This window comes from Tachyglossus aculeatus, chromosome 2 (assembly GCF_015852505.1).
Source record: "Tachyglossus aculeatus isolate mTacAcu1 chromosome 2, mTacAcu1.pri, whole genome shotgun sequence".
NCBI lineage: Eukaryota > Metazoa > Chordata > Mammalia > Monotremata > Tachyglossidae > Tachyglossus > Tachyglossus aculeatus.
In genome coordinates, this window is record NC_052067.1 from 51,951,316 (window position 1) to 51,968,668 (window position 17,353).

The following is a 17,353-nucleotide window of genomic DNA, read 5'->3' on the forward strand; positions in this document are numbered from 1 at the left end:
AGTGAAATTTGTTTCTTAATGCAAGCCATTTGTTTGAGGGAAGGCCTCTGGCCAAAGACGTTGCACTTGTTTACTCTGTAGAAACGATTAGGCAGTATTAGGATATGATATTTTGTCTCCAGTAATGACTGTTATTATTACTGGAATATGATATTTGTTAAGGGTTTACTATGTGCCAAAAAATAAGGTCCCCATCCTACATTAGAATAATAATAGTTATGGTATTTGTTAAGTGCTTAGTATGTGCCAAGCACTGTTCTAAACCCTGGGGTAGACACAGGGTAATCAGGTTGTCCTGTGTGGGGCTCACACTTTTAATCCCCATTTTACAGCTGAGGTAACTGAGGCACTGAGAAGTTAAGTGACTAGCCCAAGGTCACACAGCAGACAAGTGGCGGAGCCGGGATTAGAACCCAAGTCCTCTGACTCCCAAGGCCCTGCTCTTTCCAGTAAACCACACTGCTTCTCTACATGGGGCTCACAATCTAAGGAAAGACAAGAACTGAATCCCCATTTACAGATGAGAAAACTGAGGCACAGAGAAGTTGAGTGTCTTCAAATAATAATAATAATTATAGTATTTGTTAAGCACTTAATATGTGCCAAGCACCATTCTAAGCACTGGGGTAGTTACAAGGTGATCAGGTTGGGCACAGTCCCTGTCCCACACAGGGCTCACAGTCTTCATCACATTTTACAGATGGGGAAACTTGGGCACAGAGCAGTGAAGTGACTTGCCCAAGGCCACACAGCAGACAGGTGGTGGAGCCTCCCAATTCTGATTGCCTTTCACTAGATCATTCCACTTTTCTGTGTCTTCCAAGAGCCAGGCACCGAATGGGAAGGTGGGGTCCCAAATCACGGGAGTGTGTGGAGAGGGAGAGGATGGAGGGGACGGGGTGAAGGGGTGGAGGAACATCCTGTATGAGAGGTTCCTCTCGAAGAATCTATAAGGCAGCAAATATATTCAAGACTTTGATGTGTTTTTTTCTGCTAGCCGTGTGTTGAGAATCAAAGTTTCATGGGCAGATCCTCAAAGTGACAACTGAGTTTATTAAGAGGCTGATTTCTGGAAAAGAATAGGGAAGGCTACCTGCAAGAATATGAAGTGACCAGGCCAGGCTACTCTCCCTAGTGCTTAGTACAGTGTTCCCTACACAGTAGGCATTCAGTAAATATGATGGGATTGATTGATTAAAGGCAAAAATATGTTACATCATTGGAGCAACTTTCCATGGGCTGATCAGACTCTGGGTCAGAACTCGGTCTTTTCTGATTTTTGAATTTTTTTTTTCCCCAGGATACCCAAGACAACATGAACTTGAACAAATGTGCAAAGTTAGATTGCGTTGACTTTCGAAAGGATCACCGACTGCTGACATTATACCCGAAGAAGTGACTGGCGTATTCTGATTTTTCTCTGCCACGGATCTCATTTTACAGGTATGTTTGCTTCTCTGGAGGGTCTATCTGGTCACCCCTTTCAGGGGCGGCCAGCTTATCAGAAGGGTTTTTGAATTCCAAGTACTCAGCTATTCCGTAAGTCACCATTGCCACAAGCAGAACTGCGAGTACAACGTAGAGCTTGACGGAGACGCACAAAAAGGTGCTGTATCCAAAAGCTATGACGAATCCGAGAGACTCCCAGAGGCGATAATTGGCAAAAGCAGCTTCCTTGCGGGTCTCAAATAGAACTCCATAGAGAGCTGAAAGAGAGACGGAGAAATACTGTACTGAAAAAGGTTTTAAAATCACTTTCACTATCTCCCAGTTGTTTTAAAAAATTTTTATTTTGAATTCTTAATTTTTGGCATTGACCATTCCTGACTCACTCATCCCAGGACTCTATCACCTAGACAACCATCCTCATCCATGGGAATGCACCATCCATCTCTTCTAACATTGTCTGTAGTAACCAGCCAGCATGCAGTTATTCCAAATCCTTTTTTGGCACCATTTCCTTTGGGAACAAGTTCCCTAATCTTACTCCTCACAAGGGGAAGTCACCTGACCCTTCTAAGCCTTAGCATTTACCCCCTTTTCTGGGTGGTATTGGGGTTTGGGGAAATAAAAAATTCTGGGTTTACCCCTCCATAATTTTGTAAAATTTCATCCATGTCTCTTATCAGTCCTCACTTTTCGGACTGGAGAGTCATAATCAATCAATCATATTTATTGGGTGCTTACTGTGTGCCCTTCACAATATTTTAAATATCTTCCAGCATACATATTTTCTCCATCCTCGTAATAATCTTGCCTCCCTTTTCTGTCCATTTCCAGTAGTTCATTATTATTACTCAGTTTCACCCACTCTTTGAAAATTATTCATGTCTGCCTCCTCTTACATTAGTTTGCCATCTCCTTGAAGTCTTGCCTTCTATCTTTAGCTTCACTGCAGTGTGAGCTTAGACACGTCATCTAACATCTCTGTGCCTCAGTTTCCTCACCTGAAAAATTGGAATTCAGTCTCTATTCTCCCTCCCACTTAGATTGTGAGCCTCAATCGGACAGGGATTGTGATTGATTTCATCATCTACCTCAGCCCGGAATACAGCGCTTGACACCCGGTTAGAATTTACCACATAACTGCCATCATCATTATTCCTGGAGTCTGTCAACCGTATTAGCTGAAATCTGGGCCCAGGGAGGTTTGGAACTAGGTTTGCTGGGACTTCAGAGGAATGTATGCTGCAAGCGACGGGCTTTCACGGTTACCATAGAAACCTGCACATTGATTTTCATCCCTGTCAGAGGGACTAAGCATAGTGAAGCATTGGCCTCGTCCCAGAGGAAATGTTCAGCAGCCGTTTACGTGATTGCTGCCCGGAACGGGGCTGTTGTTGTCTGGAGCTTGGGGTCCAGAGCAAAGGCGGAAAAGGGAGGTACCACTAAAAGATTTCCAGACATGAAACACCGAAACACTTTCATAGCTACACAGGGCTGTAAAATGGGGTGCACATCTCTTCCACAGCCATGCTGAGCTGGGGGTCCAAACCCTGGGGATCAGGCAAGCGGTCGGAGCATGATTTAGACCCTGGTGGGCCTGCATCGGCCACGGACGCATATATCAGCCGGTGGGTGGTGGTACCCCTTGTATCAACCTCAGTTGGACCTCCAAATAGAGTGCTGAACCTGCTGCATAATGGTTTCCCTAGAGGCAACATGGCCTAGTGGAAAAAGCATAAGCCTGGGAGTTAGAGGATCTGAATTCCTAGTCCCAGCCACTTGTCTGCTGTATGACCTTGGACAAGTCACTTCACTTATCCCTACCCCAGTTACATCATCTGTAAAATGGGAATTAAGAATATAAACGCAGGTGGAACAGGATTTGTGTCTTGTACCTTGTATGTTTCCCAGCATTTAGAATAGTGCCTGGCTTATCCCATAATATATAAAAATAATAATCATCGTTATTAATATTATTATTGTTGTGGTGGTGTGATACTGCCCCCATACAAACACTTGCATTAAAATGTCTTTTAGGGGATAGAAATATTAAAGCCTTGGCATGGGAGAAGCAGTGTGGCTTAGTGGAAAGAGCACGGGCTTGGGAGTTAGAGGACGTGGTTTCTAATCCTGGCTCCACTACTTTCCTGCTATGTGACCTTGGGTAAGCCTCTTAACTTCTCTGTTCTTCAGTGACCTCCTCTGGAAAATGGGGATTAAGGCTGTGAGCCCCACATGGGACAACCTGATAACCTTGTAAATACCCCAGCGCTTAGAACGGTGCTTGGCACATAGTAAGCACTTAACAAATATCATTATTATTATTATTATTATCAGAAATAATTTAAAATAAATCATCTGCCATGCTGCTGAAAATGAACTATTCACTGATTGTAAAACTCCTCTAACTGTAAGCTCCCTATAGACTGTAAGCTAGTGTGGGAAGGAAATGTGTCTGTTAAGTTGTTATAGTGTACACTCCCAAGCTTTTAAGCAGCATAGCCTAGTGACAAGAGCCTGGGTTTGGGAGTCAGAGGTCGTTCGTGGGTTCTAATCCCAGCTCTGCTACTTGTCTGCTGTGTGACCTTGGGCAAGCTGCTTAATTTCTCTGTGCCTTAGTGACCACCTCTGGAAAATGGGGATTAAGACAGTGAGCCCCACATGGGACAACCTGATTACCTTGTATCTACTCCAGTGCTTAGAACAGTGCTTGGCATATAGTAAGCCCTTAACAAATATCATTATTATTATTATTATTGTCAAAAAATAATTGACAATAAATCATCTGTGAAGCTGCTGAAAATGAACTATTCACTGAATGTAAAATCCCTCTAGACTGAACTCGTGTGGGAAGGGAATGTGCCTGTTACGTTATATTGTACTCTCCCAAATGCTTAGTACAGTGTTTTGCACACAGTAAGGGCTCAATAGAATTGACTGACTGATTATTCCTTTTTTTTAACTGGCTATAAATTTTAATTATATTGTAATGAGGTACCTCCAGGAGGCACGCTTAGTTAACTTTAGGGCAAAAATATCCCCCAGGTTAGAGAAGCTCTTCTAGAAATGTGCAAAAGAACCTTCCCACTCCCTTCATTCATTTGTTCAGTCGTATTTATTGAGCACTTACCATGTGCAGAGCACTGCACTGAGCGCTTGGAAAGTACAATTCGGCAGCAGAGACAGTCTATCTCACCCTGACTTACTAATGCTGAGCAAGTATATCCAGTGAGGGCTCAACAGCTTCCAAATAGTCTGGCCTGGGTGGGCTGTGGCATCTCTAGTCATGACTTAACCCTGGGATGATGATAGGCTGATACTTTTGATAATAAGTATAGGAATTAGTGGGGAAGAAAATGGGCTAAAGAGGCTTTGGGTTTACTACAAAATCCCATAAGGACTGCTCCTAATCACAGGGGAATAGCCATTCCTATGCTTATAGATAATAGTGTAGTAGGGGGTAAATGTATGAAGAAGCAATCCTAGAAGACCGGTTGAGGCACTAAATATTAATTAATGTGATTAATATTTGACCTTCCTTATTATACATCACTATTATTTGGTAATAAGGTGGACTAATCAGAGTTGAAGAGTAATTAGACGGTTTGGGATCCAACTGTTGGAAGTTGAGAATAGTAAGCGTGGGAAAATTATAGAGGGGTAGAACTGAAATACCTAGGATTGTAGGCATTGTACATTTTCATTCATTTAGAATTTCATGGGGTTAATTGTTTGATAGGTGCGTCTTGGGATAAAGTGGAAGGCGTATTAATATAGAGATGTTTATTTTTAATTGAAAGATGCAATTGACAGAAGAATTATAAGCAGAATGGGCCCTCAGTTATCTTCTCTGTAAAAAGGGGATTGCATACCTGTTCTTCGTCCCCCTTAGACTGTGAGCCCAGGGGGTGACAGACTGTGTCTGATCTGCTTGTATTGACCTGGGTCCTAACCTAGGCTCAGCCATCTGCCTGCTGTGTGACCTTGGGTAAATCCCTTAACTTCTCTGTGCCTCAGTTTCCTCATCTGTAAAATGAGGAGTCACTACTTATTCTTTCTACTTAGACTGTGAATCCCATGTGGCATAGGGATTGGGCATGACCTAATTATTTTGTAGCTACCCCAGTGCTTAGTACAGTGCTTGGCACTTAATAAGTGCTTAATAATTACCACAATTATAATTATTATTTTTATTAATAATAATGGTACTTGTTTAGCGCTTACTATGTGCCAGGCACTATATTAAGGGCTGGGGTGGATACAAGAAAATTGGATTGGACACAGTCCCTTTCCCACGTGGGGCTCACAGTCTTAGTCCCCATTTTACAGATGAGGTAACTGGGGTACAGAGATATGAAGTGACTTGCCCAGAGCCACACAACAGACCAGTGGAGGAGCTGGAATTAGAACCCAGACCTTTTGACTCCCTTGGCCTACACTCTTTCCATTACGTCATGCTATTGAATCATCTCTACCTCAGCACTGAGCATAGGGCTTGGCCCATATTAACAGTTTATGAATCCCGTGAGTGATTGGGAGTGTGTTCCCTTTCATAACCTTGTACTTACCCCAGTGCTTAGTACATTGTAAGCATTTACTAAATGCCATAATTACCCAAGAAGCAATGACTCACTTCTCCCAGCCCACCCTGGGGGTGACAACCGTCTTCCTCCCGGATCAGGTCATTGCTTTCAAATGAGAAACAGCATGGCCCCGTGGAGAAAGCCCGGGCCTAGGGATGAGAAGGACCTGGGTTCTCTGCCAATTGCTTGCTGTGTGACCATGACCAAGTCACTTTTCTGAGCCTCAGTTTCTTCAACAGCAAAATGGAGATATCTGTTTTCTCTCATACTTAAACTGGGAGGGCCCCGCAGGACGGGCAGTGTTCCCTAACTAACTTGTACCTTCTCCAACATTAGGACAGTGCTTGACACATAGTAAGCGCTGAACAAATACCATTTGAAAAAAGAAACAAAAAATGCTCGCTCATCCCCTGTGGTTCTGCGTTCTCCGATTCCGCATCTTCCTGTGGCCCATATGGGTCAAATCTTGGGAAGGCTGATGTCTCCCACATAGTAAGTGCTCAATAAATATCACTGAATCATTAGATCATTGATGGATTCCACTGTGATCCAAGAACCCAAGGAAACCTAACCTACAGCTACAGACCCAGGAGCCTAGGTTGGGAAGACAGCATAGCTGGATTATAAACCATGTTGGTTGTGGGTGGAGTCCAAGATACAGTGAAGATTTTCAAAGGCAAAGTTGAGTTGTAGGACAGAGGACCCTCCCAAAATATGAGAAGATGTGTGGCCTAGTGGAGGCTCGGGAGTCAGAAGGACCTGGGTTCTAATCCTGGCTCTGCCACTCGTCTGCTGTGTGCCCTTAACTTCTCTGTCCCTCAGTTACCTCAACTGTAGAATGGGGATTAAAGTGTGAGCCCCACGTGGGACATGGACTGTGTCCAACCTGATTAACTTGTATCTAGCCCATTGCTTAATACAGTGTCTGGCAGATAGTAAGTGATTAACAAATATCATAGGAAAGAGCAGAACTGGAACTTTTCACCCTCTGGGATCTGCTTACAGTGCCAGGTACATAGTAAGCGCTTAGCAAATACCATCATTATGATTGTTATCAGTATTATTGGATGGCCTACAGTTGAATGGGTCTTTCCCCACAGAAGATCATTTTTTCTCTCAAACCTTGCTCCAGAATCAGAGTGGCTTTCTGGGACCAACAGCCGTGAGAAGTGGGGATGACCTTGTGCGCTGAGATGCGGATCCCACAATATGATTGGGGGATGTGGACTCGGGAGGGGCAGGGGCAGTGAACCAGAAAACTGACCCGCTGCCCAGTGAAAGTTCAGTGTTTAATCTTGTCCCAGGAGGCTTGGGAGCAGGGGCTGGGAAGAGGATGGCAATTCCAGGAATAGACCTTGACCTCCCAGCTGCCTTTGACACCACAGACCACTCCCTTCTCCTGAAAACACTTGCTGACTTTTTTTTTTTCAGTCACAGTTCCCCTCCTGGCTTTCCTCTTCTCTCTCTGACAACTTCTCTCCATCTGTTTTTCTAGCTCTTCCTCTGACTCTCACTCCATGGCTGTGGATGAACATCCAGGCTCTGTTCTACATCCCCTTCTATCCTCACTCCATTCCCACAGCTTCCATGACCACCTCTACTTTGCTGTCTCCCAAGTCTAAACAATACGTATCTCCTTTGTAATCTGGATGCCTGCCCAACACCTCAAATTTCATATACATCCCTCTAGGCAGTAAGTCACTGTGAGCAAGGAATGTGTCTTCCAACTCTAGAGAAAGAGCATGGGCTCCGAAGACTTGGCTTCTAATCCTGGCTCTGCCAATTGCTTGTTGTGTGACTTTGGGCAAGTCGCTTCAATTCTCTGTGCCTCCGTTCCATCAACTGTTAAATGGGGTTTAAATACCTGTTCTCGTTCCTACTTAAGCTGTGAGTCCCATGTGAGTCACCTAATTAACTTACATCTACCCCAACGCTTAGAATGGTGTTCGACACATAGTAAGCGCTTAACAAATACCATAAAAAAATCTCTGCCCCCTCAAGTGCCAACTAGTGCTCTGCACACAGTAGGTGTTCAGTAAATACCACTGATCCATCAATTGATGACCAGAACTGAATTCTTCATCCTTCCTTTCTAATTCTCTCCTCCATTTAACTTTCCAATTTCAGTAAACGGCACTACCACCCACTCCTTCTCCGAAGTCTGAAATTTGGGTATTTTCTTGGGCTCCTCCCCTTCTTTCGAACTTAAAGTGCTGTCAGTCACCCAGTTACTTTGTATTTCCTCCACAACATTTCCATGTCCCACTGCTTCCTCTCTATCCAAACTACCACCACCCTGGTCCAGACACTTGTCATATCCCATCTTGACTACTGCATCAACCTCCTTGTTGACCTCCTTGCCTAAAATCTCTTCCCTCTCCAGTCTTTACTTGACTCTCCTGCCCAGATCACTTTTATATACATATCCCCACACTTCTCAAAAACTTCCAGTGGTTATCCAACCCTTTCCATCTTTAACAGAAACTTCTAACCTCTGGCTTTACAGTCCAAAATCAACTCTTTCCTTCCTACTTCTCCACTCCCTTCCCACTCTTCATCAGCTCACAATCTTCGCTCCCCTCAAACTCACCTCATCTCTCCAGCCCCCAGCCTCTTGCGCCTGCAAAACCACTCCCATTTAGGAAAGCCATTTGGGACTTACCATTTGTTTGGGTCTGCCAGATGGCATCAGCCATGCCCCAAAGGGCAGGGAATATGAAGAACACAGCAAACATATCTGGATGGGGTTTCCACAGCAAAAGGGCAATGATACAGGCAAGATTTATCGCAGCACCTGGTGAGGGAAAGACGGAGAATGGAGAGAGAAAAGAATGTCGATTAGAGCCGAGAGCAGAAAGCAAAGTTGATTTTAGAGGCTCTGGATCTCCTGGACCAATTCTCTTGATCTCTTCAGACCTGAACTATTAATTTAATTGTATTTATTGAGCACTTACTGTGTGCTGAACACTATACTATTATTTCTCCAGGAAGGTCAGTGGCATTTCCTTTATAAATGATGGTATTTTCTTTGCTTAGTGTTCTTCCATTGGCTCTAAATTCATTTTTGACTTTCTACATGTCTACTATGGGGTCAGGCCCTCAAGGAAGTTGCCCTTCAGTTTCCAAGTCTGACTTATTTTGGCCTCCCAGCAGGCTAAACTGAAAATTAGCTATTGGTCTGGCCTGGAACTCCCTCCTCCCTCATATACAATAGTGCTTAGTACAGTACCTGACACATAGTAAGCACTTAAATACCACCATTATATACAACAGACCACCACTCTCCCCACCTTCAAAGCCCTTCTAAAATCATATCTCCCCAAGAGGCCTTCCCAGGCTAAGCTCTCATTTTTCCTCCCCTTTCTGTATCACCTATGCACTTGGGTCTGTGCCCTTAAAACATTTGATATTCACCTCACCTTCAGCCTCACAGAACTTACATACATATCCGAAATTTATTTTAATATCTGTCACCCCCTCTAGACTGTAAGATTCTGGTGGGCAGGGAACACGTCTACCAACTCTGTTATAATGTACTCTCCATGTGCTTAGTAAAGTGCTCTGCACCCAATAAGCACCCAGTATGTACTGCTGATTGATTGATTGGTCTTTTGGGGTTGTGTCTGAGGAATCCTGGGGAGTTTTCAAGGCCCCAGCACATCTGAAGAATTCCTTCTCTCCATCCTCTGCTGCCTCCAACTCTGCCCCAGCTCCTGACATTTAGGTAGTCTTCTTGGCCTATCAGGCTAACCAGGCCACCACTGCCCTCTTTTTTGTGGCTTTCTTCCCCCTGGAGGTCCACAATCTCCCCCTTTCTGTCTCTAGAGCCTCATTATCGGCCCCTCCGTGGCTCACCCCTCTCATGCCACAGAGACCAAGACCCCTAGATCACGCTCCTCTGAGCCTTCTTTAGACCCCAACCTGAGGGTTAATGGGAGAACTTATCCCTTCTTCTCAGAGGCTCTGCAACCACCATCCCATGAGCCCTGTGGGCCTCAGTGGAAGGGATCCTTCCACTCTGCAGAGTTAGATGGGGTGGGACGCTGGGCCAATCTGCTTCCCGGCCCAAAGATCAGCATGGGGCTGGGCAAAGAGGGGGAGCAGTGGTGGGGCAGTGACCCTAACCACAGACATGACCCGTTCTCGGGCTGTGACTTTCTCCTGAAACCAGACTGGAGTCTGACCAGCACGGAGTCAAGAAGGAGCAGACAATCATGTTCCTCCTCATCAATTCAGGTCACTTGGTGCAGCACCTAGTAGAGTGTCAAATGCAGCAGGCACTTCCTAAATGCTTTTTAATAACCACTCACAGCGTTGCCAAAAAAGTATGTTTTAAACACTCAAGCTGCTAGAAGCTGCTGCTGGAAACTTCTGACCTCGTTAGATCCGGTCCAGATCTGTAGAGTGGAAGAATCTCTTCCAATCTCAGTCCTTTCCCAATAGCACAAATCAACAGTGTGGGAAGGGAGGGAAGGTGAAGATATTTGCTTTGCTCCTTCGTGTGGAAGGTCCCAGCTGGATTCTCCAGTTTGCACTGGGGCACTTCCCCTTTGACGCTTTTGCACTTAGGGGATGTGGCCACACCATTACGTACCTAGGAGGAACAGGGCTATTCGGCCAGTGTACTGGGACAGCTTGCCAAACAGCATGGAGCAGATTGAGTTGGTGGCTGCAAAGCAGATCATCACATAACCAACGTACTGTATTCCCAAGGCACAGGTCACATAAGACTAAAGGGGAGAAAATGGCAATGTCATATCTGTGTGGGTGAAAATTCCCTGTCACAGACTGTAAGTTCCTTGAGGGCAGGTATCGTGCATAAACAGCTCTTTTATATTGTACTCTCCCACACGTTTAGTGCAGTGTTCTGCACCAAGTAAGCATTCAATAAATATTGTTGAAAGAGCGTGGGGGCTCAGAAATTTGATAGGGGGCTGGGGCCGGGTAAAATTGCTCAGATTCATTCTTTCATTCTATTGCTAGAGATCGAGATTGAGCCTGTCATCTTAACTCTTCAGGGGCAGAATCGCTGAAACCCCAGAGTTTCAGTGAATCAATCAATCAGTAGTAATTAGTGATTGTTTATTCTGCCAGAGCACTGCAATAAGCTGCTGGGAGAGTTCAGTAGATCCAAAGACAACTTAACTGAACTTGAGGTTTTTCAGCCAAACCGCACCACATCACTGATGGCACAAGGCAGGAGCGGGATATTCTCTGGGCTCTGAAGTTATACACTTTGGGAAAGTATAATACAATAGAATTGGTATACACGATCCCTGTCTTCATGGAGCTTCCAGTCTAATAAGGGGAGAGTCTTCCTTTTGGCCCCCTCCCTTTCTGAAAGTCATCAGCTCCTGCTGCCGCGCCATCGGGACGGGAGCCGGTCAATTGTCTGATTGATTCGGCGGCTGATTGTCACCACGAAGGACTCTGGGAGTTGTGGGAACTGTGGCAAGGGACGGAAGAACCACGGTCGAAGGTGGCTCTTCCCTTGTCCTTGTCCATGCTGTTTCTGGCTCCACGGTGGCCCCAGTGACAAAAAAGAGTGAAGGGGTTGCCCCCCACACGACCCACCCAGAGCTTTAAGCCCAAAGCTGTGTACAAATCCAGAGGGAGCTGGTTACTTCCTAGTCAGTTGATCTTATTTATTGAGTGGTTACTGTGTACAGAGCACTGTACTAAGTGCTGGGGAGAGTACTATATAACAATGCAGCAGACACATTCCCTGCCCACAGCTAGCTTACAGTTTAGAGGGGGAGACAGACATTAATATAAATAAATAAAATTACCGATACGGACATAAGTGCTGTGGGGCTGGAAGGGAGGGATGAATAAAGGCAGCAAGTCAGGACAATGCAGAATGGAAAAGAGGAAAGGAGGGCTTAGGGAAGGCTTCTTGGAGGAGATGTGCCTTCAGTAAGGCTTTGAAGTCAGAGAGAGTAATTGTCTGTTGGATAAGATGAGGGAGGGTGTTCCAGGTGAGAGGCAGGATGTGGACAAGAGGTCGGCGTCAAGATAGACGAGATGGAGGTACAGTGAGAAGATTGGCATTAGAGGAGTGAATTGTACCGACTGAGTTGTAGTAGGAGAGTAATGAGGTGAGATAGAGTTGGCGAGTAGATTGGTATTAGAAAATGAAGGATGCGTGCTGGTTGTAGTAAGAAATAGTGAGTTGAGATAGGAGGGTTGAGCTAACAGAGTGCTTTAAATAATAATAATTATGGTATTTTTAAACACTTTCTGTGTGCCAGGCACTGTACTAAGCGCTGGGGTGAATACAAGCAAAGCGGGTTGGACACAGTCCCTGTCCCACATGGGGCTCACAGTCTTAATCCCCATTTTACAGATGAGGTAACTGAGGCACAGAGAAGTGAAGTGGTGGCAGAGCTGGGATTAGAACCCATGACATTCTGACTCCCAGGCCGGACATTGTAACTTTTTATCTTTGGTAGAAAGTTTCCATTTGATGCGGAGGTGGATGGGCAACCACTGGAGATTCTTGGGGAGTGGAGAGACACGTACTGAACATTTTCAGAAAAATGATATGTGCAGCAGAGTGAAATATAGACGGGAGTGGGGAGAAATAGGAGGCAGGGAGGTCGGCCAGGAGGCCGATGCGGTGGTCAAAGTGGGATAGGACAAGTGTTTGGATCAGCACACTTGCCGTTTAGATGGATGGGAAAGAGAGGATTTTAGAGAATTTAGGGCCTCATCCCAGACAGGGAAGAAATTCTGAAAGAGTTGCCAACATCTCAATGTTCCCCTCAACTCATCTTCTACTATCAGAGAAGAGGCCGTGAAAAATACAGACAATCTTCCAGTGTGCACAGGCATGGCATTTGTCCCAAGTACCGAGGAAGTGCCTGCAGTAGTCAAAGCCATGTGAACAAGTCCTGGAGACAATGACACAGCTATTGAGATTGAAAAACATAGAAGGGACATCACGCTTAACATGTAGCATCAGCCCAGCTGTTGGAGAATTGTTGTGAGCAGATGACTATACCCAAAAGTCGCACACCCAAGAGAATGTGACAGTGGTTCCAGGTTATGATGTGTTGACAACAAGTCTAAAGAAATAATGGAATAACCTGTACCTAGGTAGCCATTTGTTTCAATCAGTCAGTCGGAGCACTGTTTTGGGTTTGGAAGAGCACAATACAATAGAGTCGGTAGGCGTTATTCCTGCTCACAAAAAGCTTACAATCTAGTGATATCACAAAAAGAATTGTGACACAAGAAGTTAAAAGAAAAAAACAAAAGGGCCTATAGATGTTGCATTATAAGAAACCAAAGCTCACAGCAAGGGACAGTCTTCGTGTGTGTTCAGTGGTGCTTGGACTTGGGTTCTAAATTGATCTTTTCAAGACATACATCATAGATTTTACCATAATTTGCATGTTCTTTGAGCTCATTGTCATTATTAATAATTATTATTACTATTAGTGTGATATTCAAGTGTTTTAATATGTCAAGCACTGCACTAAGATAATTGATCTTTTCAAGGCATACGTGGTGAATTTCACCTTAAATTGCATGTTCTTTGATCACATTATCTCTACTTATAATAATAGTTATTAGTATTATTGTGGTATTTAAGTGTTTAATATGTGCCAAGCACTGGGGTAGATTCAATACAATCTGATCACAGTCTAAGAGGGAGGGAGACCAGGTATTTAATCCCCATTTTACAGATAAGGAAACAGGCACAGAGAAATTCATGGAGATTAAGACTGTGAGCCCCATGTGGGACATGGTCCGTGTCCAACCTGATTGACTTGCATCCAACAGTGACTGGCAACTAGTTAGCGCTTAACAAATACTGTCAAAAAATGAATTGATTTGCCCTAGGTCCAATAACAGGCAAGTGGTGAACTGGGATTAGAACTCAGATTCTAATCCTGTGAAGTAGTTTGGCCTAGCGAAAAAAGCATTGACTTCAAAGTCAAAGAACCTGGTTTCTAATCCCAGCTCTGCCACTTGTCTGCTGTGTTACCTTAGAAGAGTCCCTTTATTTCTCTGTGCCTCAGTTACCTCATCTGTAAAATAAGGATTGAGTCTGTAAACCCCATGTGGGACAGGGACTGTGTCCAACCTGATTAGCTTGAATCTATCCCAGCACTTAGTACAGGCTTGGCAAATAGTGCTTAACCAATACAATAAAAAAAAAGTCCTTTGACTCTCAGCCCTTGCTTTTCCCACTAGGCCATTCTGCCTCTCTGGAACAAAGAATAACTGAATAAATTCTCTAATCCAGAGAAATTGATTATATGGATAAAAGAGAACAACGGTTGTCCTCAAACACATATGCCTTTCTCCACATTTTAGTGGTGTTTAAGTGCTTACAATGTACATGTCAAAAACTGTTCTGAGCACTGAGGCAGATTCAAGAAAACCAGGTCAGAGTCCCTGTCCCAAGTGGGGCTCACAGTTTAATCCCCATTTTACAGATGAGGTAACTGAGGCATAGGGAAACTACACAACTTGCCCAAGATCACAGAACAGACAAGTGGTGGAGCCGGGATTAGAACACACGTCCTCTGATTCCCAGGCTTGTGCTCTTTTCACTAGGCCATGTTGTTTCTCTGCAAAGTGTTTCGAACCCACAGGGGCAACATTCATCTTAAAGGTCAGAAATCTCCCTCAATCCCCTATTGTAGACATTGCCAACCTGAGGCTCTCTTCGCTTGCTGTTTGCCTTGAGGGCATGTGCTCTATGATTAATTATTCGGGTGCCACAGTTGGGCTTGTACTGTACTAAGTGCTGGAGTCGATATTTGCTAATCAGGTTGGACACAGTCTATGTCCCATGTTCATTCATTCATTCATATTTATTGGGCTCTGACTGTGTGCAGAGCACTGTATTAAGCATTTGAGAGAGTACAATACAACAATAAACAGACACATTCCTGCCCACAATGCGTTTACAATCTAGAGGATGAGTTTACAGTCTAGAGGGGCTCACAGTCTCAATCCCTATTTTACAGATGAGGAAACTGAGGCCCAGAAAAGTGAAGTGACCAACCCCAAGTCACACAGCCGAGAAATAGGAGAGCCGGGGTGAGAATCCAGGTCCTTCGCACTCCCAGGCCAGTGCCTGTTCATTAGGCCACATTGCTTTTCATGAGCTTAGTGGAAAGGGAATTTTCTAACTGACCTACAATGCTGCTTTGCAATTGGAAATCACCTTCTGTTCTCATTGACAATGGAAACTGCTGATGCCAAACCTCCTCAGAGGATCTTTATGGAGCCTAACAAATCCTATTTACTGTATTCTTTGTCAGAAGCACTGTGTGTGTGTGTGTGTGTGTGTGTGTGTGTGTGTGTGTGTGTGTGTGTGTGTGTCTGCTTCTTCACTGACCACAGTGACACCTTATAATACTAGTTGGGAGATATCCGTTCCTTCATGATTGACCGTGTACAAAATTTCTCCTCTTCTGCTATAAAGTTTGTATTCGATTCAGAAATAAGAAGCTAGGTATTTCATAAACTGGGAGACCCATTGTCACCTGCTGATAATTCTCTGGTTATCATTCCTGACTTTTTGAAGTGAGAATACCACGTTAGAAGTTGCAGGAAATCAAAGAAATATAAGAAACCCACATGGCCCGCATTTGGACCCCTAGATTACCATTCAGCCCTCTCCCCCACTGCTCCCATACCTTGGTATAGTCACCCGAAAGGAATCCTTGCTCAAATCCACTGTACATTGTCAGGGGAATTAAGAGACATTGCCGCTTATCTTTAAGCTGTTGAAAGGTTTCAAGGAAAGTGCCCCAGAAGGAGTCTTGCTTCTTCTCCTCTGTATTTTCCGGTGGGTTGTTATTTATGAGATCCAGAAATATAGCAACTAGTAAAACAGCCAATACCCCACTCCCTGAGAGGACAAAGGAGATAGCAAAATCAATGGGAAATCCATGAGAATCTTCAGCTGCTTTACAAGAGCCTGTAAAGAAAAGTTTGGATAATGGCTTTTACCTTCCTAATCTTCTATTGAATCCCAAAGCCAAAGTCATATAGCATGGCTATAGGTGCTAAAACCTTTAGAATACAGATGCACTACCTGCCTAGAATTTGCCTTTTTTTTTTTTTTTTAAGCAGTGTGACCTGCTGGAAAGAGCCCAGGCCTGGGATTTAGAGAACTGGGTTCTAATCATGGCCACTTGCCTGCTAGGTGCTCTTGGTTGCAAGATTCTCCTTTTCCTCCGCTCCCTCCTGTGTCACTGTGGAGGTGGAATTAGAACCCAGGTTCTTCTGATTCCCAGGCCCAGGCTCTATCCACTAGGCCACCCTACTTCATATGAGCTGAGCCCTCCTGGGCTGAGTTGAAGACTTTGTCACCATGCCCGGGGCACTCTTTGGCAGGCCTCTGGCTCCCAGATTACTACAGTGGCCAGACCGTGGTGATGGACATGGTAACCAGGAGCGTAGTCAAATGACTGGCCACTGTCCTCATCCTTATCTGTCCCTCAACCCCTGCTTTCTCCACCCCAAACCCCTCCCATCGGGCCAGCTAACATGCTTCGCTTATTCATTCAATCATATTTAATGAGCACTTACTATGTGCAAAGCACTATACTAAGTGCTTGAGAGAGTACAATATCACAATCAACAGACAGATTCTCTTCCCACAATGAGCGTACAGTCTAGAAGCATGATTTTTTCAGGACATGAATGTGTGCTGCCAAACCTAAAGTGGGGTGCCGGGAAGACCCCCTGAAATTGCTGGGCTATGTCCCTAAATCAAGACACCTGATGACTCTTTTGTAGAACTGGTTGTGTGTTTCTCCGCTAGTTTGTGTTTTTCAGCACTTAGTGCAGTGCTCTGCATAAAGTAAGCACTCAATAACTACTGTGATTACTACTAAATGTGTGTGGTCAATGGGTCCAGGTGAGTGAGAACGTGAAGGTTTCTGAACATGGGCTGTAAGAGAGGGTTTATCAGCTTGGGTGTCCATGAGGACGTGGTTGGGGAATTGTGTGAACTGGGATTCTGAGGGTCTTGGTGTGATGAGGGACTGTAACCTCTCCCGTATATGCCTCTCTCCAACTATCTAACCTTGGCTCCACCACTTGTCTGCTGTGTGACCTTGGGCAAGTTACTTCTCTGTGCCTCAGTTACCTCATCTGTAAAGCAAGGATTGAGACTGTGAGCCCCACCTGGGACAGAGACTTTGTGTCAAGACCAATTTGTATTCACCCCAGCGCTTAGTACAGTGCATAGTAAAGGCTTAACAAATACCATTATTGTTATTATTATTATTATTAACTGTCTTATATAGCTCTTGTCCTTTCTCCACCTTGTTCAATCCTCCCTTTATCTTCCC

The 17,353-nt window shown here is 44.6% G+C and overlaps 1 protein-coding gene across 1 annotated transcript in view; it reads right to left on the reverse strand.

Moving 5' to 3' along the window:
• Positions 1-1,028: 1,028 nt before the first annotated feature.
• Positions 1,029-17,353, reverse strand: part of UNC93A (unc-93 homolog A) — a 41,165-nt gene continuing 24,840 nt past the window's right edge. Inside the window, exons 5-8 of the mRNA XM_038741655.1 lie at positions 15,689-15,903; positions 10,624-10,759; positions 8,692-8,823; positions 1,029-1,706 (exon numbers count right to left, since the gene is read on the reverse strand). Coding sequence (XP_038597583.1) covers positions 1,438-1,706; positions 8,692-8,823; positions 10,624-10,759; positions 15,689-15,903 — 752 coding nt within the window. The 3' untranslated portion in view covers positions 1,029-1,437. The remainder of the gene's footprint in view (positions 1,707-8,691; positions 8,824-10,623; positions 10,760-15,688; positions 15,904-17,353) is intronic.